The sequence below is a fragment of the Acinonyx jubatus genome, chromosome D4 (genome assembly GCF_027475565.1).
Source record: "Acinonyx jubatus isolate Ajub_Pintada_27869175 chromosome D4, VMU_Ajub_asm_v1.0, whole genome shotgun sequence".
NCBI classification, from domain to species: domain Eukaryota; kingdom Metazoa; phylum Chordata; class Mammalia; order Carnivora; family Felidae; genus Acinonyx; species Acinonyx jubatus.
This window is the reverse complement of record NC_069391.1, coordinates 1,515,440-1,541,328: the sequence shown is the minus strand read 5'-3', so window position 1 is coordinate 1,541,328 and position 25,889 is coordinate 1,515,440. Positions and strand designations below refer to the sequence as shown.

The 25,889-nt window shown below is 64.5% G+C and overlaps 2 protein-coding genes across 13 annotated transcripts in view; both read right to left on the bottom strand.

Moving 5' to 3' along the window:
- Positions 1–2,510: 2,510 nt before the first annotated feature.
- LOC128312274 (translation initiation factor IF-2-like) lies at positions 2,511–6,581 on the bottom strand. The gene is made up of 2 exons (XM_053205443.1): positions 6,470–6,581; positions 2,511–5,968 (listed from the first exon to the last, which is right to left on the bottom strand). Exons 1-2 carry the CDS (start codon positions 6,579–6,581, stop codon positions 4,221–4,223), a joined length of 1,860 nt encoding a protein of 619 aa, XP_053061418.1. The 3' UTR covers positions 2,511–4,220.
- CCDC187 (coiled-coil domain containing 187) overlaps positions 6,540–25,889 on the bottom strand; it is a 32,546-nt gene continuing 13,196 nt past the window's right edge. For 6 of the 12 annotated variants that reach the window (XM_053204368.1, XM_053204373.1, XM_053204374.1 and 3 more), the window contains 11 exons: positions 24,182–24,291; positions 19,520–19,584; positions 18,997–19,110; positions 17,935–18,056; positions 17,728–17,819; positions 14,869–14,954; positions 14,076–14,329; positions 13,006–13,093; positions 11,535–11,681; positions 10,460–10,623; positions 7,544–8,253 (listed from right to left, as the gene is read on the bottom strand). In XM_053204368.1, coding sequence (XP_053060343.1) covers positions 7,809–8,253; positions 10,460–10,623; positions 11,535–11,681; positions 13,006–13,093; positions 14,076–14,329; positions 14,869–14,954; positions 17,728–17,819; positions 17,935–18,056; positions 18,997–19,110; positions 19,520–19,584; positions 24,182–24,291 — 1,687 coding nt within the window. In that variant the 3' untranslated portion in view covers positions 7,544–7,808. Of the gene's footprint in view, positions 7,182–7,540; positions 8,254–10,459; positions 10,624–11,534; positions 11,682–13,005; positions 13,094–14,075; positions 14,330–14,868; positions 14,955–17,727; positions 17,820–17,934; positions 18,057–18,996; positions 19,111–19,519; positions 19,585–24,181; positions 24,292–25,889 lie in introns of those variants that run through there. The other 6 variants (XM_053204371.1, XM_053204377.1, XM_053204372.1 and 3 more) reach the window with 6 other exon arrangements.

The window sequence follows — 25,889 nt, the reverse complement described above, 5'->3', positions numbered from 1 at the left end:
GTCACAACTGTTCCCCAGGGCTTGTGTGTCCCCATCCACGTGCTGAGGGAGCCAGAGGGGCGTCTCAGGGGCAGCCAGACGATGTGCGTGCTGGCCCCACTGAAGGGCCACTAGGGTCTCCTGGTCCCTCCTCTGCCAGCCATCCCCGTGGGGGGTGCTGGAGGAGTGCCCCCTTCCTGCTGTGGGAAGGCAGGTCGAAGCACGGTGTCCCTCCCCAGGACCAGCCCCACCCCACGGGAAGTGAGGAAGGCTGGCGCCACGGACACCGTGAGCCCACCCCGGGGTGCAGTCAGCGTGGCCGGGTGTTACTTCACCCCACACCTGCTCCGCGGCATGGGGCCCGTGGCACCGGACTTTGTTCAGCACCCTGAACGCAGCACGGGTCGTTTCTCAAACCCAGAGCGCCACTGGCCCTGCAGCCCATGTCGATTCACTAGAAGGTTCTTAGGAAGAGCGCCCACTGATTGTAAAATGCAGCCAGACTCAGAAACATTAAAACAGGGTGTGGGGGAGGGGGTTGGATCTTAGGGTCTGAGAGACAAGGCAACGATAGCAGTTTCCAAGCTTCCATTGCTTTCCCGGCCGGCTCAAAGCCCGTGACCCCACCCTGGAGACCCCCTGGATCGGTTCCTCCACCTGCACGGAGGGGGCGCTCAGCCCTGGGCCACCGTCAGATGAACCACGATCGCAGGTGCTACGAAGGAAGGAAACCCGCTGCCATTTTCATATGCCTCCAATCGAAGGACGCGCTCTGATTTCGCGGTGATTCCAACGTGGGCAGGTCTGCATCTCAGAGCTGACGGAGCGAGGCATCTGTGTTCTTGTTTTACAGAAGGGGAGACTGAGGCTCAGAGGGCCACGGACTATGGTGAAGGGCACGTGGCACACATTCGACAGAGGGGGTCTCAAGCCTGAGTGCCGCTGACGCTCAGGGGCAAAGGCGGAGCTCCCTCCCTGCTCTGAGTGCCGCAGCCACGCCAGCTTGCGGGGCGGGGAGAGGGGCCCTGGGGGCGGGTGGCAGGACCACTGTGCCTTTTCTGCACCCCACACATGCTTCTGAACTCCTGCCACAGCCCAGACTCCGGAGCGGGCCCTGTCCTCCGAGGACCTGCCCCCAGTTGGTGTTTGCGTTTGGGCATGGCTGCTTAGGAAGAACGCCCATTCTCTGGAAGACCTACCAGGAGGATTGTTCCAGAGCACTGCTGCGAGCCGGGGACAGAGCCTGGTGGCGACAATCCTCTGTGTCCTCACAGTGACACCGTGGGGGGGGGGGGGGAGGCAGGGGCGGTGGCCAGGGAGGCACAGACGGGGATGGGGTCCCTGCCACGACCCCAGTGAGACGTGGAGAGCAGGACTTAGGAAGGGCTCTGAGCATCACTGAACACCCCGGCTGTGTCACGTTACAGCCTGGACGGACACAGCTGCCGGACAGAAAGGGCCCCAACTGGGGGGCAGCCGCAGGAGCCCTGGGAGGGCGGGGGTGCACGTGTGGGCGCATGTGTTCACGCGCGATCCTGCCTCGCGCCCTAAACGCGTAGTCATGTTTTGCCAACACTGCGGTCTGCTCCCAGCCGTGTGCACGCCGCTGGGAATGTAGAGCAGCAGCTTGGCGTTTGATGCCTGGCATGGGGTGGGCGGGCAGGACAAGGGGCCACAGGCACAGGTGTGGGCCTCGCAGACATCCTTGGGGGGGCCCAGATGCTGGTTGGGGAGCCAGCATGGACAGGGCAGGTCTGACCCACGGAACTGGTTTTGTTTGGGTGCTCACTGGACAGCCACGTCCCCTCGCTGCCGGAGAACCTGGCCCGGGGGTGGGGACCCAGCCTGGTCACTTAACCTCCCACCCCCCACCCCGGGAGCCAGGTGCCCCCGGGCACAGGAAGGCGCCATCCAAACGGGTGCTGCTGTGTTCCCCGGAGTGCACAAGGCTGTCACTTCTCTGTACCTGCCCTCGGGGGCCCCTCGCTGTATTTTATAGGGGCGGCTGTCACGGCTGCACGTGGTAAGGAATCAAAGGCTTCCTAAAGCTGGTCTGGTGACTTGGCATTTGAAATGCTGAAGGTGCATCCGTGGGCATTTCATGCAGGAGGGTACAGCTAAGAGGGGCCGTTGAAAGAGACAGACTGCAAAATTAAACGTGGGCTTTAACTAAGAAATAACCTCTTTTTTTTTTTAACATTTATTTTTGGTAGAGAGAGACAGAACATGAGTGGAGGAGGGGCAGAGAGAGAGACAGAACCGGAAGCGGGCTCCAGGCTCTGAGCTGTCAGCACAGAGCGCAACGTGGGGCTCGAACCCACAGACCGCGAGACAGTGACCTGAGCCGAAGTCGGACGCTCCACCGACTGAGCCACCCGGGCGCCCCAGAAATAACCACTTTCTATGAAGGATAACGGCCCTTCTGGAGACCAAGATTTATCGGCCCCAGAGGTTAGCAGGGATTGGAGCCGAGGCGAGCGCAGTGAGGCTGTGAAGGCAGCAGTGTGGTGTGTATGTTTGCCTGTCATTAGACGGACCTCGGAGCCCACGCCCCTCACTCGCCGTGTCAGCTGAGACGGAGGGCTTCTGACACCCTCCACGGCGCCGACCTGAAACATGGAGCTCATTTTGTAGCGTGGCCTCCCTTGGGCCCCGCTGTCGTGGGCGAGGGGCCACCGGTGCAGGCGGCCCCCAGACAGGTCCTTTGGGAGGCCCGTGGCCCCGCCAAGAGCACAGCCCCCCCCGCACGGCGACCAGAAAGGGGGCGATGGGGTTTGAGGCAAATCTGCAGGGTTTTGAGGTGGGAGATTTATTACCATGCCAAACGTGTGTGTGTAAAATACATAATCCCTCTCGCACGGCCTCGTAAATCCAAAAGGGTCAGCAATAAATAGAAAAAAAAATAAAAAATTACAGACTGATTTGTTCGGAAAACTAGAAGGAAATCAATAGGAAACCTGTAGTTCAGAACTTGTTTTGAAATCGCATACGCACAGCAAGAGCACATTGCCCCCCGCCCGAGCCCGTCCCGGGGTTCCCTGGTGGGCGTGGGGGGACCCAGTGCGAAATCAGCATGAACTGTCTCAGCTGGTGCCTCCCTGAGCCGTGAAACCAGACGAGTGAGCCTGTGACAAAAGTCCGTCTGGCGAGCAGCTGGCCTGGATACAGGAGGCTGCCCTGAAGCGGGGGCCTGGTGGAGGGCTGCCTGGAGGCAGCCTCCGCTCCCGGGCTGGAAGGTGGAGGGCACAGGCAGAACTCTGGGCTCCGCCACGCCCCCCAGCTAACCGCAAGTGCACGGAAGTCGCCGGCTCCCCAGGGGTCCATAAGTGTCATCTCCAAAGGAGTTCCTCTGTTGAGGCCGGGGAAGTCCGTGCCCTGGAGGGGAGGAGCCAAGCCCTAGAGGGATTGCATCCGCGAACACCTCTGCAAACTGCTCCCTGCTCCGAGGCCGCCCTGCATCCCGAGGGTCATTCGATGGTGGACAGCCACCAGGAATCGGACTCTGGCCTCTCCCGGAGTCCTGAGTCCTCAAGGAGCCCTTGGCCCACCTCCCGCCAGAGGGCAGTCCTGGGGCGTGACTGGTCACCTCCGGCCCTTGAGTTGACAGATCTGTGATGTCCACAGCGGGGTCGGCCCACGTGCATGCCCTTGGCCTTCAGAGGCCGCCAAGCTGGGGTGTGAGTCCGTGCGGACGTGACCCCCAGCCCGTCTCCACCGCCCCTTGCCCCCCTGTCCCCCCAGAGCCGCTCTCTCTCTCTTCGCCCCGCCTTTGCCGATGGCTCTGCCTCCCGGCATGTGGTCTCCAGTTCGTCCTTGGGGACCGCTCCCCTCCGGACCGTTCTCTGTCAATCCATGACCTCCACACCTTTCCTCGACCGGCAGCCTCTGGACACGCCCGCACAACCTTTTACCTTCCCGCCTCTTAAAGGCTTTGGATCAGGGGCCCTTCCAGGCGCCTGACGGACGCAGCGGCCCCAACATCCGGAAGAACACAGAGCTCACCGCACTGGCTGCCATGTCCCCGCCCAGGCCCCAGCCCAGCATCAGACGACTACTTGGGGGCCAGCCACAGGCAGGCTGTTCTGAATGGTGGTTCTGCCCTCGGTGGCCCAGGCTTCCGGGAGCATCCCACACACCATGCACACGCATGCGCAATGGCACCCCATGTCACCGTGGGCCCCGTCTTCCCGAGGCCCTGCAGCGGCCGCCGGGCCAGCCTGCGGGACACGGCGGCTCTTCCGTCAGGGGGCCGCCGGCTGGGCTGGCTCCAAGAGCACAGCCAGCGTGTCGCACAGGATCCTCCTGCTAAGCTGGCTGGAGACCAAATCCACCACCTTGGCTCCCTCTGTGCCCGGCGGGTCAGCGCAGGGGCCCGCGCCCAGAGCAGGAGCTGGGTCGCCCTGCCCAGGGCTGCCAGCGGCTGACAGCATTGGTGGACCCTCCCCGGCCATAAAGGCCACTCTGGACAGGGTCGGGGGCCGCACCGGCAGCCTTGGGAGCCCTCCAGGGGCATCTCCTGCCCTGCCCCCAGAGGGGCACCCTGGCCAGCCGGCTGGGTCAGACCACTGGCTGCCCACAGCCTGATCCCTGGAAACCGAACGTGACTCACCCAATTTGTCCCCAAGGCTTCCGCCCTGTCTGCCTGCCCCCAGGCAGAGCCCCGACTCCTGGGGCCCTGGGGATGGTGCCTCGGGTGTGTCCTCCTCAGACAAGGAGGGCAACTCCCCAGTTTTGATGGAGGCATCCTCCCCCGGGGGGCCCGGCAAGCTCCCAGGAGACATGACATCCTCAGGTGGGGAAGGGAAGTCTCCTGAGTCGGGGCTGGTCGTGTTGGCCAAATCCTCTGCTGGGAAGGTGGGAGGCAGAGGAGGGAGGCGGGCATCCCTGTGAGCGGAGGACAGGTCGGCACTGCCATAGGATAGCACCTCGTCAACGGGGGACAGGATCTCAGGCAAGGCCCTGCTGGACAGCGTGGGGCAGGCTTCCTCGGGGGCAGGGGAGTCTCCACTGCCCCTACATCTGGGTGCCCAGCCCTGGGGTGTCAGGGCCACCAGACCGCCAGGGTCCCCAGGAGGAGCCCGCGGGGTCACGGGGACCTCAGGCTCAGACCAGGACTGTTGTGGCGTCCTGTCGCTGGGCAGACTCAGGGCAGCGTCCCAGGGCCCCTCTGGGCAGGCAGCCGAGGCCTGCAGAGGCCTGGTCTCTCCTCTGCCAGAATCCACCCCTTCGGATGCCAAGGACCCCGAGGGAGAGGAAAGGGACGGGTCCAAGTCACTGGAGAACGAGGGCGTGGACGGAAGGGCATGCGGGCAGCCTCGGGGGACGTCTGTTGGGCCCTCTTCCGTGGTGAGTTCACGGATGAGGCTCCCAGTGCTTCCAGACGCTTCCTGCCCCTCCCCAGGGCCCAAGGAAGCAAGTGCAGAGCCGGGCGCCCCGCCATTTTCCAGGTGGGACGAGCCTCCAGTAGACAAGGAGGGCCCCGAGCCAGGCTCCAGAAGGTTCTCCTCGTCCCAGACCTCGCTGGACGCCTCTGACAGCTCTGACCCTGACCTCGGAGAGGGGGCGTCCGGGGGAGGCAGCGGCCAGCCCTCCCGCAGGACGCCCCCCGGCTCCGTGGAGGGGCCGCCCAGGGGCCCGGCCCCACCGCCCTCTGGCCTCTCCCGGGCCACCTGCCCCCCGCCCCGGTGGAGCCCCCAGGAGTCTTGAGGAGAGAGCTCCCCAGAACAGCCGGGGTCCGTGTCTGGGACGTCCCCACCCCCCCAGTCTGACACGGAGACGGGGCTCTCGCAGAGCTGAACCAGGACGGCGGCTGCTCTCTGGAACTCCTGGAGAGAGCGGCAGGACACCCCACTCAGGGAGGAGGAGGCAGGGGACCCCGCCCAAGACCCCGAGCGGCTCCGGGGAGCAGCCTCGGACTCCGGGCCCGGGTCCGAGGGGGCCCTGAGCGGCGGCAGGGGGCTGCCCTCAGGCCGGCTGGGTGGTACCGGAGCTGCGGAGAGGGGGGAGTTGGGGGTGAGGCCCCCAGCCCTCACCCCCTGCCACCCCTGCGGCCCACACCCCACAGCCCCTAAGCCAGCGGATCGGGACCAGAAGGGCCCGGTGGAGGCGGAAGAAAGGTCCACAGCCCCAGCGTGGTCCGCGGAGTGCCACCCCCCCCACCCCCACCCCCCCCCACCCGCCGGCTCCACACCCGTTAGCTCGGCCACCCACCCGCCAGCACAAGTAAGGGCGCCACGTCTGGGGGGACATCTCCGTGCCTTGGGGGCCCGGCCTCAGAACTGCAGCCGTCCTGTGTTTATTGGGGCACGACGGCTCCAGACAGGGGCCCTCCCTACAGTCCTCCGCTTGGACAGCGGGCCCATGGGTATGGCGAGTGGGCGGGGCTCCCCCGCGGGGCGTTGGGGGAAGGGTGGTTCTGGCCGAGGAGGAGCTGGTGGCGGAGGACCCGCGGGTGGGGGTTCCGTGGTCCTGGTGCACGGCGGGGCCTCACCTGGAGCAGCGGTCAGCTGGGCGGCTTCCGGTGGAGAGAAGGGGCCGCAGCTCTCAGTCCTGCAAACACATTTGTGCGGATGTCCCAGGGGGCGCCCAGGAGAGGGCCCCATCCCCCGGCCTCGTCCCCACGGCTCAGGGCCTCCACGGGGCCTTCAACTCCCCCGTAAGCTTGACACCCGTGCCCGCCAGGTATCTGCCCCGACAGGAGGTGACGGTCAGAGCGCAGGGCTCCCCGGGTGGGGGCAGGGGGCCCCGTGTTTAGGAGGTTCTGGCCTCAGTCCCCACTGGGTCAGGTCTCTGGGGGGCGTTGCTTTCTGAGAGGCTCAGAGGCACGCGTTCCCTGGAAGGGCCCCTCCCGCTGCCCCCAGCACGGGGTCATGGGCCAACTCCCCAGGTGACATCTTTGCTTCCACAGAGGGGGTCAGACTCAGGAGGGCATGGGGTGGGTTGAGGGGGCACAGAGGACCCGGTTCAGGACGAGGGGCACCCGGACAGAGTGAGCTGTCCTCTTCCAACGAGAGGACGGGCGTCTCCATGCCCCAGGACCCCCACCCCTGCCTGCGGGTCCCCTGGGTTCAGGCAACCCTCCAGACCGCATACCTCTGTTCCCCCGGCCACCAGCCTTCCATTCTGTGGGGCTCCTCCACGGGGCTGCCGGCAAAATCCAGCCCCAGCTCTGACCCTGCTAGGCCGATGCGGCCTTCAACCACCTGTGGGAGAAAGACCACAGCCAGGGTGTGGCCACTGCCACGAGGCCATCGGTCCGTGCCCCTTAGCCGTGGGTAAAGCCCTGTGCTCCCATGGAGTTACCACCGTAAGGAACAAAGACCATCCCCTTAAAGATCGCCAAGGAGACCCCCACTTACCAGATACCCCTCCTCCCATCAGGCACCAAAGGCCCCTCAACAGAGGAATCCAGATGAGAAGGGCCAAAGAGGCCCCATCCCCTCAACACCATCATCTGGTGGACAGGGCGGCCCCCACCCAAAGCCACACAGTAGAGCCCGACCAAGCCACGGCCAGGCCCCCACTCTGCCTGCAGCCAGGGCAGGACCTAGCCTCAACTCACGCTGGCTTCCAGGGGGCCGCAGGGACCCCCTCCGCCCGGGGAGTTCGGGCCCTGGAGCTTCTGTGCACGGCTGTCTGTCAGAGGCCGGGTCTTCTCCTCTGCTGACGTGGGGCTGGGGTTGGTCTGGGGGTCTCCTGTGAGGCAAAGGGACTGTCAGCATTGATGGGCACAGAACGGAGGACGCGGGGGGCACAGCGTCCAGGAATTATGAAGTCCTGTGAGAAAATCAGCCCTGGGAAGGGTGCACACCCCCTGAGCTGGCCCCTCTTCACACAGAGGAGGAAACGGAGGGAAGGGAGGACAGCCTCCGCGCCCGCCCAGCCCCCGCTGCCCGGGAACGTCGGTCGAGGTGCACGCAGGTGGCCCTCCTGCAAACGGGCCCGCCGTGCGCCCAGACACGGAGAGGGAGGCCACACGGCGCGTGTGAGGCACGCCAGGACGCAGGTCTGTCTGACCTCAAGCCCGATGCTGCCCCCAGTTGCCAGGGCCAACCGACCAAGTGACCGTCTGTCCTCGGCTGCCACCGCGGCCACCGCGGTGCCCGGTTACCTTGGCCCACGGGGCTGTGGCTCTCCTCCAGCCGGCGCCCCGTGTCGGGCCAGCTGCTGGCCACAGGAGTGTCCTCTCCCCACGCGGGCCTTGGAGGCGGCCGGTGACTCTCCGCAGCTGAGGTTGCCTGGGGGGGCGTCCCATCCGCCTGCTTGCTGAGAAGGCTGTAAGGCAGGGCGGGGCTGGGACTGCCTACCCGGGCTATGCCCTCCCGGGGGACAAGCCCCGACCACAACATTCCACAAATGGGACAACACGTGTCACATCCGGGGGATGGCTGTGGTCGGTGGCCGAGCGGTCACCACACGGGTGCAGGAAAACAGGTCCTGGGCCCTCCCCTCCCAGGCAGCTTCCCAAGCAGACAGGTCCCTGCTGGGGGCTCGCGAGGTGCAGGCACAGCGCCAGAGCGTGATGGGCCGGAGGCGTCCGCCTGTCCCTGTTCCCCAGCACAGGGCGCTCCGGCAAGAGTTCTCCATGGGGACAAACCACCGGGCCCACCTGAGCTCCGGGAGGCCACATGCCCAGACCCGCTGCCATGCTCTGAGCACACTGACGGGCATCAGGAAACCACCTCCCCCCCCACCATCCCAGCCTCAAGGAGGCAGCCGGGGGGCAAGGTTGCCAGGTCTCCTGACCCCTGGACAATGCAGGCGGAGGGACCAGCTGGGACACCGGCCACTCTTTAGGGTGTGGCTTGACTTGTTTCTGTTCCCTTCGGATACTACAACTCCCCCAGGGGGCCCTGGGCATCTGGGTTGTGAACGGGGAGTGGGGTCAAAGGGCTTTCCTCGGTGCCTGGAATCTGGGGCCTTTGCAGATGGAGACGAGGCAGGGGCTGGAGCTCTGGCCTCTCTGGGGCAAGGCCTGGGAGGCACCTGTCCCCATGAGTGTGTCCCAGATGCAGGCCCCTGCCTGGCCCCAGGAGCAAGGACCCTGAGGACACAGCAAGGGGTGTGCGCCCGAGCCCATCACCCGCCCCCCAGAGCTGCCTCAGGAATCAAACTGGAATGGCAGCCCCTGGAGCCCTTTCAAAGTCTTGTCACCCCTCTCCCCCCCCCCCCCCCCAGGTCTCAGGCCAGGAGCCCTGTGGGCTGAGTGCAGGGGGGTGGCTCCACAGGCAGACCTCAAGGATGCACCTGGGCCCTGACCCACTCGCAGCGCTGCTGAGCTCCCCTGGACCGAGGGAGGACACCTAGTTCTCTGCGTAGCACGGCCCAGCAAAAACTCAGAGTCTCTCTCACGGTGACGGAGGCGGCGGTTAGAAGCCATCTGAAATTTTCCCAACGTGGATACAGCCTTTCTGGTCCCCAACTTTCCAGCGATGACAACGCATCGCTGCTGTGATGAGGACAGCAAAGGAGGCCTCGTCCTGCGGGAGGACGGACGGCGGCCTGCACCCCCCCTTCCCTGCCCGCCCCCCCCCGCCCCCGCCTGTGCTAAGCCTGTGCTAACGGCCCCGCCCACCCAGCTTCAGGAACCAGCTCCTGGGCACCAAGAGGGTACAGTCGGCCCGGAGTGTCCTCAGAGATCCGGCAGTCGATGGTAACTCGAAGGCTGCGTGGGCCCGTGCTGAGATGTGAGAAGCACGCTCTCAGGGCAGCCAAGTGGGGCTCGTGGCCCTGGCAGCCGAGGGAGCGCTGACCCCCTTCCACGGAGGAGGCGTGCAAAGGGCCCCCCCCCCCCCCCCCCGCAGGCAGGAAGGCCACTGGAGGCGCTGGTGCCCCCTGCAGGCAGACAGGGGTCCCTGCAAAGGCCGCTCCCGGCGGGGAGGGGCGGGCCCTTTCTGGGGCGGTGGGGGCTGCCTCCTACACCGTCGCCCCCTCACCCCCCAGGCTCCTGTCATTAGACCCTGGCCGTGGGCAGCCAGCCCTGGGGCCGTTGTAATTAAGACAGAGGGGAGGCGGCGTTCCCAGCGCGCAGGGACGCGGGGACACTCTTGATGGCTGAGGCAGATGGCTCTCTCCCACAGCGAGGCTCCCGGTCAGGTGGCACCGCTCACCGGCCTCCCCCTCCGCCCTCACGGTGACTCAGCCTGGGCAGGGCCCCTCTAGTGTGCGGGGAGAGGCCCTTCTGCTGCAAAACGAGCCCAGCGGCCACGTGGCCGGGCCCGTGAGAGAAGGCCCGGCCGCCACAGCTGGCAGAAGGGCCCCAGGCCAGCCTCGGAGGGGCTCCTGGCCGCCGCGTGGCCACCCGGGTGCCGCCCGCTGCCCTGGAGCAAGGCCGGTCTACTCGCTTCGTCTCGGGGATGGTGGCAGCCCTGTCCCCACTTAACAGATGACGAACTGGGCTCAGAGAGGGGAGGACACCCCAGCCAGCAGCACAGGAAAGGTTTTTAATGGTAAGCACCGGGGCCGCCCGGGGACAACTCACTGTTGGACTCGTGGGGTCTCAGGGCTTGTCCGGGGGCAGTGGCTGGCGGGGCTGGCGGGCCCAGGCGGTGACAAGGGGCGCGAGGAGCCCTGTGCAGGGCCCTTCAGCTGCACACTTGTCTCAGACCCCTCCGTCTGAGTGGTCTTGACCTCAAGGCCGGAACTCTAAGAGAAACAGCACGAGGGAGCTGGCACGGACACGTGTGGGTCACCGCCCCTCAGGGGAAGCCGGTGGCAGACTTCACGTACAGCACGGCGGCCAGTGTGCCCCCGCAGGTCGGCCTTCACCAGCTGAAGCAGGTGGTCCTAGCCTCGCAGGAGCCCTGCATGCCATGCTAACGGCCCTGAGGCAGGCCAGCGGCCCCGAGGCAGGGCAGACACAGGCCCAGAGCTGGAGAGTCCTTGCCGCAGGCTGCCCGGGTCACCGAGCTCACACCCAAGGCCATGCTCTGGCAGCAGGCAGCCCTGGGTCACCTCCCCTGCGGGCCAGCCTGGGGCAGGGAGGACACCGCTCAACTGCCCCCCCTGCAGGGTGACTGTTAACCCAGAGAACCCAGTTCATCCCATCCTCATCCAACCAGGCAAGGCCACAGCATCCGCAGCTCAACAGAGCTTGGGCTGGGGGCAGCTGCCCTGCTCTGTGTCCCCACAGCCCCCTCCGTGCGACAGGTGGTGGGGACGGGGAGCTGGAGCAAGGACACCCCTGCTGCTCGGGGTCCCCCAAGGGGCTGCTCCCCCTAGGAGCCCAGGCCACCTCTGTTTCTTGCCTCAGCCCTGCCCCCCAGTGAGTACAGCCCTGGCCCCATCCCAGCTCTAACCTGACCTCCCTCCTTCCCACTGGGCTTCCCACCCACACCTCTGGGCCTGGAGCACCTTCCACTGTGGGGGCTCCTCCTCCAGAGCCCAGCCGGGCCACCGTGTCCAGGAAACCGCCTTGGGTGCCCCTCCTGCCTTCCCTTTGCACTCCTCCTGGGTCCCTCCCCTCCCTGGGTCACAAGCGTATTTACGAGGGACAGTCCCACAGAACAGCCAGGTGCCAAGCGTTTCCTGGCCTCCAGCCCAGTGAGAGCGCCCACCTGAGGCAGCCTGGTCCGGGCCTGAAGCTCCCGCCGCAGGTGCATCGTGGATCTCTGCAAGGAGACGATGTCCTTTTCATGCTGCAGGAGAAGTTTCCTCTCTTGGTGTGAAAACAGGCGAATGTCCCGCAGGTATCGGATTTCTCTCTGAACCGGCCAGGGAAGACGTCAGCAAACCCCCAAGCCCGCACCCAGGCACACGTTGAGGAGAAGGGCATGCGTGATCAAGGGGATAAAGGGTGTCTGGGGGTGGGGGCAGCCCAGCTCCGACGGGGCCTTCCCTGAGCCCTCCACACCCCCCGCCCTTCTCGTCCTGCTCGGCTTGCTGGCCCCCGGGAGGCTTGGCAGGAAGCAGGAGGGAAGGCAGGGTGTCGTACCCTGGGTCGGCCAACCGAGACTGGCACAGGCCGGCTGCCCTTCCGCCCTCCCCCACTCGGCCCTCCCTGTCTCCAGGTTCCGGGCACTGCGCCCACCCAAAGGGAACTTGTCCCTTCGTTCAACCGTCCCCATCTGTCCTATGGTCCCTGCTTTGTCTCTGATGGCACATCCCTCAGCAGAGCCACCTTGCCTGGAGCACCTGCTGGGGTCTTGGCACGCCCACTTTGGGGGGTGGAGGCCTTCCTAGGTCAAAGAGGAAACTAAGGCTCGGCAGAGCTGTCCTGCTCAAGCCCCGGTGGCCAGGGGCCCAGACCCCAGCCTCCTCCACAGTGGCTCTGCCTGCAACACAGAACCTAGCTGCCATTTGATAACTGGACCTCCTTCTAAGTCCTCTTCACAGCTCACTGGTCAGGGTGTGCCCAACAGATGGTGTCACCTGCACTTTTCTCTCTGGGTCTCCTCCTGTTGCCCCCACTAACTGCCATGTCCCACATCTGCCACCCCCCCTCCCTGGCCCATACAGGCCACCTTGGGCGGAAGTTTTCTGCCAACCCAAAGTCCAGCATCACCCCTCGTTCCCCTCAGAGGGTCCCCGAGAGAGACAAGCCCCCTACACTGAGCCCCGGTTTCTTCATCTGCATAAAGGGAGGCGGTTAACACTAGTCCCCACCACACAGCATGCTGGGACACTGATGAGATCACCAGCACAGCGGCCCCGGTGCCCATTTTCCAGCGAAGGAAACTGGGCTTGAGCCCTCTCTGCAGTGGTACACGCTCACCCTGGTCAGTGCTGGCTGCACTAAAGCCCCGCCGGCCCCTCGACAGACACTGCTGTCATTCTCCCGTTCTTGAGGCTCCAAGAGGCCGCAGGACACAGGACTACAGGGCCACACCCCATCCAGGCCACGCCGCCCCCACCCCGGCCACTGGGCGCTCCCCATGCACCACGGGGTCCTGAGCGGCCCTGGAGGGTGGCGAGGGCTGGGGACTGATCAAGGTGTGGTGCAGAAGGCCCACACTCCCAGCCAGGAGGATGGCAGGACCAACTCGGTGCTGGTCACCTGCCCGCCGGACGGGGCTGGGTCACCCTTACCTGCTCCTGCTCAAGCTTGCTGAGCCCCTGCTCTTGCCTCGTTGCCAAGGCCGCCAGCATCGTGTCCTTCCCCTCGCCGCCCAGACACCTGAGGGGGGAGGCAGGACTGACTATCCTCCTCAGGTTCAGGAAGAGGATGTGAAAACTGGCCGGCCAGGTGGACCTGGGACGCCCCCCTCCCAGTGCCATGCACCAGGGGCAGGCTGGGGGAACCCAGGGCCAGGGGCTCAGTCCAGACTGTCACTCTCCCCACCCGCTCTTTGTGACCACTTTCGGGCCTGACACATGAAGGAAGGGCAGCGCCTCCCACCCTGGAGCTCTAGCCCACCCAAAGGGTCCCCTGGGGCGGGGCTCGGGGCCCACCATGGGATAGAACCCCCACAGCCTGCCGGGCTCCTAAACTGCCCAAGTTGGGAGAGTGGGAGGTGGCCGGGTGGGGGGGAAGCTTATTTGGAATACACTCACTGGAAGCCAGTGAGGGAATATCAAGAAGCTTAAACCGTGCTTCCCCCCTGACACCGAAGGCCCGCTTCTAGACGTTTCCCTTAAGGGGCGTGTCTCCTCCGCAGGAGGCAGCTGGAGGCCCCCCCCCCCCACCCGCCACGGGCCTAAAGGAGCTGTGTGGTCAGTCGGAGGGGCGGGTGTGCCCTGCACGTTGCAGCGGCTACGCGGGGGCTCTGAAAGCTTTCCTGACTTGTGAGTGGAAACCCAGGTTACAAGACAGCAGCGGAGTGTTCTCGGAATGCTGTTAAACGGCCCTGTGTATCTCCCGCAACGAGAGCTGGCAGGACAGACTGGAAAATACGCAGGGGCTGTCTGGGAGAGGTGGGACTGCGGGTGCTTTAAATGTTTACGTTATTTGTTTCTGGAACTTCACTGCCTTATCTAACTTCCCGCAAACACCCATTACTATCTGCATCGGTTCGGTTTGTTCCCCGTAACGCTGTCAGCACCGGGGCAGGAGCCGAGACCGGTGGGAGGCGGAGTCCGGTCGGGGGCGGGGCCCGAGTGGCAGGCGGGGCGGCTCGGGGGCGGGGTCGGAACGGGGGCGGGGCCGCGCACGCGCTCACTCTCGCTGATGCTCCAGCCAGGCCAGCTCGGCGCGCATCTTCTCCTCCAGCGCCTTCTCGCGCAGGCGCAGCATCGCAGCCTGGTGCTGCGCGCGCAGCTCCGCCTCCCGCAGGCTTACGTCAAGCGTCTGCAGCGTGAAGCAGCCGAGGGCTCCGGGGTTCGCGCTCCAGGGCCCCGCCGGGCTCCGCTGGGGCGGGGCAGACCGACCGGGCCGCTCCGGGACCAGCTTCGCCGGGTGGGAGCGGTGCCCAGCCTAGGGGAGGAGGCCGGCGCCTCCAGGAAGCCCTCCCAGACTGTCTGCTCCACTCATCCCGAGTTGTGTGCCTCCTTTCCTGGGGCGGGGTACCCCCCTCCCGACTGCGGGCTCCCGAGGGCGGGGAGGGGTCCTCATCATTTTGGTCTTTTGCCTTGATTCAGTCTGGGCACGTATTTGTGCCCAAGAGGGTTGAGGAAAGACTGGGCCACCTGCTCTGAAATGTGCAACCTGAAAGGTGGGGGCCAGCCTTGCCTGAAGCACTTTGCCGAAATGCCTGCTCTCACCTACCACCCCAGGCATGAGGAAGGGGCTTGGGCAGATGTCAGTTGGAAGGGTGGGCGATGCCCATGGCAGGGAGTGCCTCCCCCCACCCCCATCCAGCCCAGGATCTGCAGCAGAGATCCTCTGAGTGCAGGCTCTAGGAGAGGTGGGCCTCAGCACCCGATGGCTCCAGGCAGCTGAGGGAGGATTTGGGTCTAAGAGCTAATGCCAGTACCTCCCCTGAACCTGCCTCCCCAGAGTACCTCTCCCTGTACCTGGTGGGTGGGGTTGTCCTGAGGGTAGAGCCTGGCCAGGGGCAGCTGGGAGGGGGCTTGGTCTGGCCTCTCTTCCTGCCTGGGCTCTGAGGACAGAAAGCAGTCTGTGGTTGGGCCCTGTAGGGGTTCTGGACAGCCTGCTGGGTCAGGTAAGGGTTCCAGTGGCCTTTTCTACAGGAGGGCCTCTCAAAGGTAGGATATCTGGGGTAGTGTAATCCCCCCCCACATACACACAGCTTCACATCAGATCTTCACAAGGCTGCACCAGGAGGATTTAACCGCCTCTTTAGTGCCGGTGTGAAGTTGTGTGTGAACCCACTGATCATACAAAGGACCAGACCCAAGGGAGAGGCGCCTCAGGAATGACTTGGTCCCGCGGCTTCACTTCGGAGACCGAGGCCCAGAGCCAGAGCGTGACCCCTTGAGGTCCGGCATCCAGCAGGTGGGGAGGCAGCAGATTCCGGGCTTAAGCAGCTCCTTTGGCATTGGCCGCTACTAGCTGTCCTTCTGCGCTGGGCGGGTGGAAAAGGACTCTATAGTTTTAGAAAGTTAATTTGAGGACTTGTGCTTCCCGCCGAGAGAGTAAAAGGGATCGGATCGTGGATTTACTGTACCGCTAAAAATGACTTTAAAAAGCAACAGAATAGGGGCGCCCGGGTGGCTCAGTCGGTGAAACGTCTGACTTCGGCTCAGGTCATGACCTCACGGTTTGTGAGTTCGAGCCCAACGTCAGGCTCTGTGCTGACAGCTCAGAGCCTGGAGCCTGCTTTGGACTCTGTGTCTCCTTCCCTCTCTGCTCCTCCCCCACTCATGCTCTGTCTGTCTCTCTCTCAAAAATAAACAGTAAAAAAAGCAACAAAACAAAAAAATTACTTATGTCTATGCATGTACACATATATGAACATTCACAATACGTATATGAAAAAACAATTCTCCAGACCCTGGACGTCAGGCCATATAGCACGGTGATCCCTGAGAGACAGAAAACAAATTAGGTGAGACCCCTGATTGCCACAGCTGACTGCCTTGAGAGTGTTTCTAGGCTCCGCCGCAAGAAGGGGAAACTGAGGCAGAGCCTGTCAGACCCCCAGAGGAGACAAGATGGAGCTGGGAGTCTGGAGAGACCGAGGCATGTAAAGCTCGCGGAAAAAGGACCAGGGAGAAGAGAGCTGTGCCGAGAGAACCTGGAGATTTGGAGTGCCCCCCACTTCAGCCTTCAGTGGGAACTGGCTGGTGAAAGCATGTGAGGAAGCTCCCCACGCTGGGGAGAGAAGCATCGGGAAGGATCAGAGCCTGGGGGCCATGCCTGTCTCTGCCAGCCGGACTGGAAAACCTCACGCTCCATGGGTCTCAGGGCAGAGCGCACAGAAGGTCCTGCCTCCGTCCCGGGGGGACACCTGCTTCAAACCCACCTAACAAATTAGGAAAGCAACACCCGGGAGGCTCCAGCTGCATCCAAGTAACTGTGTTCCAGAACAAAGCTCACAACTGTGTGCGGAGCCCCCCCGGCAAGGTAAAAGTCAAAATGTTCAGCAGGCACGGGAAGAAGAGCCACGACCTATCACGAGAACTGACTCAGGCGGTAGAATTAGCCAGAGAAGGCCTTTAAAAGCTGTTCTACCTGGGGGTGTCTGGGTGGCTCAGTCAGTTAAGCATCCGACTTCGGCTCGGGTCATGATCTCACAGTCCGTGAGTTCGAGCCCCGCATCGGGCTCTGTGCTGACAGCTCGGAGCCTGAAGCCTGTTTCGGATTCTGTGTCTCCCTCTCTCTCTGCCCCTCCCCTGCTCGTGCTTTGTCTCTTTCTATCAAAAACAAATAAACATTAAAAAAAAATTTTAAAGTTTTTGTGACTGTGTTCTATATATTTAAAAAGTTGAGTAGAATCAGGGATGATATAAAAAAGTGTCCAAGTGAAAGTTTTAGAAATGAAAGCCCAAATACCTGAGAAGGAAAAGACACCGGATGGGATTAATGACAGATCAGTGGCCACAGAAGAAAAGAGTAATGAACTTGAAGGCATGGCAGTTGGAGCTGTCCACAAGGAAACACAGAAGAAAAAGAGAATCAAACAGAACAGAGCCTCGCGAGCACGGGGCTTCAGGTGTCCTGACGTCCCTGCCAGTGGAGGCTTGTTGGCCAGGAGACAGACGACACCGTGGCTGAACGTTCCCAAGCACGAGGCAAACGATAAACTCTCGGGTGCCCGGATCGCAACGCACCCCAAGCACGAGAGCCTTTTAAAGAGAAATCGAACGCAACCTTATCATATCAAGTAGCCGCAAGGCAGTAACAAGGAGAAAGCCAGAAAGGCAGCCCGAGGAAAGGAACAGCGTGCGCGGGAGAAGAGCGACACTGACCGCAGGCTTGCGGTGCGAAACAACGCGGCCAGAAGACGGGGCGCCACTGCCAGCCGGAGGGAGACACGGTCCGCCTGGGCTACACTCCGCAAAGGCTATTTCAGAAACACCGATGCGATGAGTTTGTCCTTAGACGCACAAAAGCTAAAAGATGTCGCCACCGCCCCCCCTTTCCCCGTCCGGAAGCGTTAAGGGAGTTCCTCCGGGCAGAAGGACGGCGCGACGCCAGGGCGGGAATCGTGTCTACACAAAGCAAGAGCGAGCACCGGGAACGGCTGTGCACGGACTGGTTAAAAGCTGACCGAGCGTCGACAGCACGGTCATAAGGAACTACGGTGGAGTTCAGGAAAGATCTGGGTGAGGTGCACAGGGCACCGGGACGGTCTGCTGTCACTGAGGGCTGGGCCGTACGTACGAGCCCTCGCCCGCCGCCATCCGGGGCCCTCTGCCCACGGCTGCCGGCCGGACACTCGCCGCGTGTGTGCTTTGCAAGACCCTTACCTGCAGGAGCCGACTTGCCCTCCTGACTCTGCTGTCCTTCCCAGGGGTCCTGGAAGGGCGTGGCCGCGGCTCTGCCCTGGGCTAGGTGCCATCTGGGGAGGGGTGGGGGGAGAGATGCGCTGGAGACACAGCCTGTCCCAGACGCCCTGCCCGCCCTCTTCTATGCTGGGAGGTGGCGGCGGCCAGCCGCCCCCCCTCGGGCCCCACCTGGGTCTGGCTGTCACGGTGCTCAGACAAGTCACTGGCTCCAGACCTCCGCACACCTGTGGCTGCTTCCCCTCCGAAGCCGGTTTCGGCCTGGCCTCGGTGGAGTGTTTCCCCATCAGCTGCTGTGAGAACGGGAAGGTGGGGTGTGTGGTGGGGGCCCCAACCTCAGAGGCCTCCACGCGAGGCTGACAGTCCCTCCCTGCCCCCCAGACAGGGCTGGACGTGGCGGGGTGGGGGAGGGTGGCAGGTGCCCGGCAGACACAGAGCAAGGCCGGGGCTGGAGCACCCCAAAGCTGGGGGGTCTCAGATGGCCGGGGGCGGGGGGGGGGCTGGCTGCATGAAGGATGGCGGGAGCCAGGGCCCTGATTCTCAGCTGCAGCAGCTGTGGTGCTGGGAAGAAAGAGGGAAGGAGAGAAAGCAGGGGCCGGGTGTGTATGTTGCCCACACACACAGGCACATGCGTGTACATGCATGTGCACGTGCTTTCCCAGGCTGGGGCACCCTCCCGGGAATGCCTCCCCAGATGTGCTGTGCGTGAGTCCATCCCATCAGCCCCCGGACCAGAGACACAGAGAAGAGAAAGCCCATCACATCTAAGCGGATCCTGGACATCGGCCGGGGCCATCCCGACCAGTGAACGCAGGGGGGCCGGGCACAGGTGGTTTGGAGATGTGGGTCCCCTTCCCCTCCCGGCCGACCTGCCAAGGCTGTGAGTTTCCGGCACATATCAGCTCACGAGCTCCGACAGGGAGCCCAAGACTCTGGTGCCACCGGGGACACAGGCGGGTGGAAGGCGCGGGCGGTCATCTGTCCCCCCAGCCAGGTGCCCCCAGGTCAGTGGTGGGCCAGAATGTCCTGTGAGCATCTGTGTGCAGCCCACTGAGCTGGCCTCTGGCTGCAGCCTCCCCCTCCTCTTCTGGGCACCGGCAGGGCTCACATTTCAGGCGGCACTGTATCTGCACCCTCCCCGCCTCGACCTTCCGTGAAGGCAGGTGGCCCCCACGCAGCCAGAGAGTGAAGCCACCTGGGAAGGGCCGCGCGTGGGGCCTGTCCGTGCCTGACCTGCACCCGGTGCTTGAAGAGCAGCTCGTCCAGGGCCTTCTGTGTCTCCCAGACCTCCCGCTTCGCCCGCTGCCGCAGAAGGGCCAACGCCTGCTTCCGCTTCTGCTGGTCAAGCTGCAGGGAGGGCCGAGCCTCAGGATTCCCGGGGCGGGGGGGGGGGGGCAGACTGCTGCCCCCACAGCTCTCCAAAAGCCCTGAGCCCATGAGGGCAGGCAGTGCCATTGCGGGGAACGGGACACTTCTCGGGGGCGGGGCTCGAAAGCCCCCACTCGTGGCCGGGCCTCCCCCCAGCCCGCTGCTTGCTCCCCTTCTCGGCTGAGGCGGTCCGCGTCCTGAGCTGCCTGTCCCCTCCCTCCTTCCCGCGCAGCCTCCCCCGTGGAAGAGCTGTCGCTCACATTCTACAGCTGCTCGCTTTGGGGCCTTCGCTCAGCCTCAGGGGGACGAGGGCTGCTCCCAGCTTGCCCCAAGCAGGCCTCTAGGGGACACAGCTGCCATCGGCCTGGCAGAATGGGGTGGGACGCACCTTCAGTGACTCGAGAAAGCCCAGGGACTTCTGGGGGATGTTGGCAAGGTGCCCGGAATGCTGACCTGTGGAAGCCACAGAGAAGGGGCAGGTAAGTGGCCGGCAGGGAGACTCCCAGCACGACAGTCCCTTCCCGCGCATCCAGCGGGGGCAGGACAGGGCTGCCCATGGCAGGAGGAGGCAGACAGCTCCTGCGTCTCCTCGACGTCCCCAAGGGTTGGCTTGGCCTGACCCTCAGCCGCACTCCCCCGGGGAGCCGTGCCCAAGTCTGCAGGGATGGTGAGTCGGAGCCCAGCAGCAGACCCGGGCTCACCCCGCCTTCCCTGGCGACCTAAAACAAATCGCTAGCCCTTCAGAGCCTCAGTGGGACAAACAGAGGTTCCCACCTCCCTGCTGGAGGGGTGACCTAACACAGGCTGGCCGGATGGCAGCGGACACCACCGTAACAATGGTCACGGCCGGGCGGGTGCCTATTAACACAGAGGCACAGGGCCCCAGGCGTCCCTGGGGTTTCTGGCGTTGCTCCAGAGAAGGGGCGTGAAAACCACGGCCTCCCGGCCTGGATCAGGAAGGCCACAGGGGCTCCTCTTTCCCTTTGGTGGCCCCCGAGGGTCTGGCTCGGGCTCTGTGCACAGGTTGGTGTTGCTGGCCCCCCTGAGGGGGCCTCTAGGGGCGACTCCACGGCCGGAGGGGGCCCAGCGCGCTCCCTCCCTGGCCCGCCTCCCGTCTTCCGGGCCTGGTGTTGGTGGAAGGGGGCAGAGGAGGGCGTCCGCTCTGTGGGTGGCTCTGAGAGGAATTCCTCGGTCATCGCTGGCCAGTGTGCTTCAGCTTTCCGGGGTCGGAGCGGCAGAGGCTGTGGGCAGTGGCCGAACCAGCTCCTGGGCGTTTCCACGGCAGTGCGGGGGAAACTCGGAAGCCCCAGGGGGAGCAGTTAGGTGTGACCCATGCTGAGCACACGGCAGCCCTCCCCCTGCCCCCGCCAGCTGGCCTCCGTGGGAAACGAAGGCCTGAATGGGAGAACGGTTCAACATGTCTCTTCTGAGCCGAAGTTCCCTCAACAAGGAAAAACCCTCTTTTGCTTCTGTTCTGTGGCCACTGAGAGAAACTGAAGCCCGAGAAGATGCCCAGGACCCCTGAGGCCCCACCAGCCTGAGCGCCCACCGGCCACCCGGGAGGCTCCAAGGCTCAGGGAGGGGTGTTCCTTGTCACCTCCAGCCACACCACGCCAGCACCCCAGACGGTCACCAGGGAGACACGGGCCGAGTGCCCCTGAGCTCCGAGCGGTGACCCAGGAGAAAGTGAGCTGTCCCCGACACGGCTGTGCAACGACCATGATTGTAGTCATCAGCATGTTCTCAGGGAGGAGGCTGGAATCGGGGAGTCACCGCCTCGAGCCAGAAGCTGACGGGACCCCCCTCCCCCCCACGCTGGGTGGAGACACAGTCGCCCCCCACCACACGTGTTGCTGTCATTTAACTTCCGCGAAAGGGAAGTCAGCGTAACATTCTACTCCTCAGTCCCACCGGCCCCATTTCACTGGCCAGACGGCCATGCGTGGCTAATGGCTACCCTACTGGATAGCCCAGAGTGTAGAACGCTTCCCTCCACCCAGAAGCTTCTGCTGGACAAAGTGGTGCTGGCTGGTGGAGTCTTGAAAGTAAGTGCTACTGGGCAGCACTGGTCTAGAGGGGTCTCAAAAGTTCCAGTGGGCAGCGCTGCCCCAGCAGGAAGAGCTGGGTTCGAATCCCCCCTCTGCCACAGATCTGGCCCAAGGCCATGGTGCCTCTTTGAGCATCAGGTCCCTCCTCCATAAGCAGAGCACGGGGACGGGCCCGGCCCCAGGCACGGTGAGACCAGCGAGACCCATGTGTGGTACACGGTGCCCGGTCCGGGGCGATCAGGGCGCTCAGTTCACTCATGCTCTCAGCAAACGCTCCCCGGGCACACGTGCCTGGCGGGCACTGGCTGGGACTGCAGTGAGTCCTCGCGGCCCACAGAGCAAGCTACGGCAGGGTGATCGGCAGGACCTGGCCCAACCCACGTGCTATCCGGGAGGCTTCCTGGAGGAGGCGTCGGACACCCGCCCGGCACAGGTGCTCACTGCTTGGTTTCAGGGTACCCAAGATCCTGCTCTCGGCCACGCCGGGCAGGAGCAGCTCGGATTTCAAATGACTCTGGGGGGCCTGCCTAGAGTCTCAGGATAAAGAGGCCCCATCACAGAATTTCAGTCCGCCCACGGACAGGTAGGTCCTGCCCGACGACAGAGAGTGTAAGGAGGGACGAGGGAGGGACAGGGAGGGACAGGGAGCCTGGGGCGGGCCTCCACTGCACCACCCATCCTGCTCCCCCTGCCTTCTGGAGAAGCAGCCTGGAGGCAGAGCCAGGAAGAGTGGGTTTTTCCGGAAGGCCCGGCATCTGGCCTGTTTGGGTTCAGCCCGTGGGAGCTGCCAGATCCCGGGGCCGACGCCAGGCCTCAGAGGCTCCAGGAGGGACGCTCATGGAGATGGGCATGGAGCAGGGGACTGGGGACATTTCTCAAGGTGACGGCTCTGCCCCGTCTCTCTCTGGAAGGTGTGGGTGGGACCCCTGGGGTCAGCCCTGGGGACACAGCGGGCTGGCGTGGGGCGCTCTTTAACTAGGCCCAGCCCCTTGCCCGGCTGAGAGGCGCCTGCGGGGAGGGGGCAGCTGTGCAGGGAGGGCTGTCCTCGCCCCGGTGCCCAGGCTGCCCCCCGACTGTCGCTCCCGTGAATGAGTCGCTGAGAAAGCTCACACGGGGGCTGTGGGTCCACAATGCAAGTATTTTGTCCTTCCAACCGGTGACTGAAGGTTTCCCCTCTGGGATTGGAGAGGGCCCCCTTCTCTGCCCCTAGCTGTGCTCTCACGCCCCTCCCCACGGGCCACCTGCCCGACCCCCCAGATGTCAACCGCCTCCCCGCACCCACCCCCCGTGGGCAGACAGCGCGGGGAGCGCAAGTGTGTGGGGCGCATGCGTGCCTCGGGTCCCGGGAGGAGTCACTTGCTGCTGCTGCCCAGCAGAGGCAAAAGCACGGAGCCCCGCGGGGGCTGTCCTCAGGTTCTAGTGCTTTCCACCTCAACTCTGAGTCCCCACATCGCCCCATGTGACGGTCGAGAGGGGCAGGGGGCACCTGAGCTGTCCCAGCTTTCCAGAGCACGCGGCTGTGCCCAGATCCTGGCAGCGGGTCCAGCGAAGGTCTCCAGGCGGCCAGGGCCCCAGGTGTGGAGGTGATGGGCGGGGGGCCTCCCCACCGTCCCCTGAAGCCACCAAAGCAGGTGCCTTCAGGTCCACACCCCAACCTCACTGCAGGGACTGGAGCACTTGCCCCTGGCGGAGCCTTTCAAGGGGGCTCCGGGACCGTGGCCCCACACTCCCAAGAGCAAGGAGCCAGTGAGTGGGGCTCAGGGGTAAAGAGAGGGCTGTCCCCTCCGGAGGGAAGGCCAGAGCCTGACCCCCTTGCAGGACCCTGGCCCGGAGGCAGCCAGCCCCATGTGACTGGGGATCACCCTTGACTCTCACAGCAGCCAGCCACCACCCCCTGCTCAGCCAGCCTTCCAGAAGGACAGCAAGGGATAGACGGCGCTGGTACCCGCGTTCAGGCCCTGGTCACAGCTCAATCCCGGACACTCCTGGGCTGCTCGCTGCTCCCTCTGGGCTGCATTTTCTGGGGCTGCAAACACGGAGGAAATCTCTACCGGCTTCCCGGTGGATTCTCTCTCAGAACCTGACGTGTCGTGTGCTGTCACCCGAGCACTTCCCGATGCCTGCCCCACGCTAAGGAGCAGGTGCCTGGAGGGCAGGGCCGGATCTCAGGTCAGCACCGGGCACAGCAGGTACTCAGTGGGGACAAGTTGGAAAAGCAGAGACAGGAACCAACAAATGAATTAGGGGGCTCTTGGTGCTCGGGAGACCAGGAGAAGCAGGGCCAGGGGTCAGGCCCCCCCCGCAGCCCCCAGCACAGGCTGCAGAGTCTCCTGGACCAAGAAGCAAAGGAGGTGGGAGCGGGTCGGCCATGGCATTGGGGGGAGGCACAGACCCCTCCTCCTCCAGAGGGCCCAGGGCACGAGCCCAGCGGGCCCCCCTCGACACACCTCCCCAGCCACTCAGTCCCGGTTCCCAGCCGCTGTGCCAGGACCCTGCAGCTCACCCCCGAGCATGCCCCGAGCCAGCCCACACAGTCCGCCCACACCCCTCAGCACGGGCCCTCGGCCAGGCCGGGCTACCAGACAGGGCGCTGCCCCACGCACCCCCCGCTCTGCACCAGCTCCGTGGCCCTGAGCAAGTCTCCTCAGCTGAAACCCAGGGACAAAACCTTTCAGAAGCAAAAGAAAAGGCAGAGGCCTGGGCGGGCAGATGCTCGGACGCGGCAGCCCGGGAGCAGGGCCCTCGACGAAACACGCGGTCAGCCCTCACCCGGGCAAGTATAGGTCGCAACTGAGGCGCTGCAGGGGCACGTAGCAAGCAGCTGGGTCCCGAAAGCCTCCAAAAAACTTTAATACTGATACACGGATGCTCTCCACATAGAAAAGGCTCTCTCTGCACCTGTAGGACCTCGCCGGAGCATCAGGCAGTGGAGGGGGTCCCCAGCGGACCTCCCCGGCCACCCGACCAGCCAGCCCAGGGCCTGTCCGCGGGCTCGCCCTTACCGCAGCTTCGCGTGGTCCGGGGCGTGAGCAAGCCGGCCCCTCTGGCCGACGGCATCTCCAGACGCAGGGAGTCGCAGGTGGGGTCCAGCATGGCTGTCACCCCGAGTGAGCTGGGGACACGCAAACACACACGTGAGCAGAGTCGGGCAAGGACCGATCCATGAGGTATGAGGCCGCTGGGGTCTGCGGGGGCAGGGACCCGGGTTCCCTCGGCCTGAACAAAGCGGCTCTCAGACCCACAGTGACCAGGGCCGAAGCCAAGGGCCAGAGGCCTAAGGGGGTAGGGGGATGGGCCCGTGCCTGGAGGACCAGGAGGGCAGCAGTGGACAGGGGGCACCCACGGATCCACGCCAGCAGCGTCCCCCAGCTTGAAGTGGCAGCCTGGGGCTCTGCACCGGGACCCGGGGGACCAGCAGCCCTCAGGAGCTCGGACGGCTGGGGCCCAGCTGCCATCATCACCGCTGGGCACCCTGGATGGGACCAGAACGCCCTTTGCCTGGAAGCCCGTGCCTGCTCTGGGCCTGCTCCCACCCCGGGCCCTACGGGGTGAGACACCCACTCTGGGAATGAGGGACATGGGCCTGTTTTTCGCCTCCGTCTTTCCCTCTGCCGCCTGCTAAGGGGCTGTGTCCACCGGGCCTGGAGTGGAGCAGGGCGGACAACCAGCCCTAACCCTCACCACTACCTGCTTGTGTCCCAAGATGCTGTCCCGTCCCACAGAGGGAGGCTGAGCCGGCCAGGGGGCCAAGCAGGCGGTGGTCACACGGGCCAGCTAGACTCGGTACCTGCCTGCTGGGAGGGCGAGCTAACCCCCGACCCTGAGGTGGCCTGCGAGGTTCCCTAGGATTTGGAGGAGGTGGGCTTTCCCCGAGACAGCAGGAGCCCAGGAGACGGGGCCTGTGTCAGCGGGGTGCACGGCTCTGCCTCCCTTCACATTTCTCGTTAGGGTGCGGCTGTCCGTGCCGGCACGGGGACTCCGGACCACCGGGGTGACGAAGAACACACTGCAGGCCGTGGAGCGGGGGTGGGGGGGACGTGGCCCTCCAACATCCACACGTTGCTGGGACGCCCGGCCCCCACCTCTGCAGCCCCGGGCCCCTGCAAGGGAGATGGTGTGGAAGAGGGTCCTGGAGAGAGGAAGCAATGCCCAGGCCCAGGGGCTGAATCCGGGAGCCCCCCCCCCCCGGGATGGGGTGGGGGCTGCTGCAAGAGCGCGTGCCCATGAGGGGACGGGAGGGACCAGGTCACCGCAGACCCTGCCTCTGTAGAAACGATTCTGCCATTGCAGCATGACTGACAGCAGCCGCACTCCCGAGGTAAAGGATGCGCGGGGCTGTGTGCCAATAAAGCTTTATTTATGAACACGGGCACTGGGCCACGTGGCTGTGGCTCGTTGGCCTCTGCCTAGACTTCCCAGGGCAGCAGTTGTCACACTTGGGTGTGCAGCACGTCACCAGCAGGACTGAGCCCCGGGCCCAGCCTAGCGTACCGGGTTCAGGAGGGCGGGGGTGGGCCGGGACTCCGCGTTTCTAACGAGTTCTCAGGGAACAGAATGAGAACCGCTCGACTAGGGAACGGGCTTAATGGAAGAACCCTGGGCTCTTGTGTCCAGCCCTGAGCCTGAGTTTTGGCTTGCCCTCCCATGAGCCATGAGATCCTGGCAAAGTCACCTCTCTGGGCCTCAGTTTTCCGGTCTGTGAAGTGGGAA

Bases quoted from the DNA above. Each gene is read 5' to 3' on its own strand.
- LOC128312274 (XM_053205443.1), bottom strand. From the start codon at position 6,581: ATGGGGCCCTCTCCTGGGCGCCCCCTGGGACATCCGCACAAATGTGTT. The intron at 5,969-6,469 runs GTGAGGCCCCGC...CCCTCTCCGCAG, and splicing joins CCAGCTGACCGCTGCTCCAG to CTCCGGTACCACCCAGCCGG.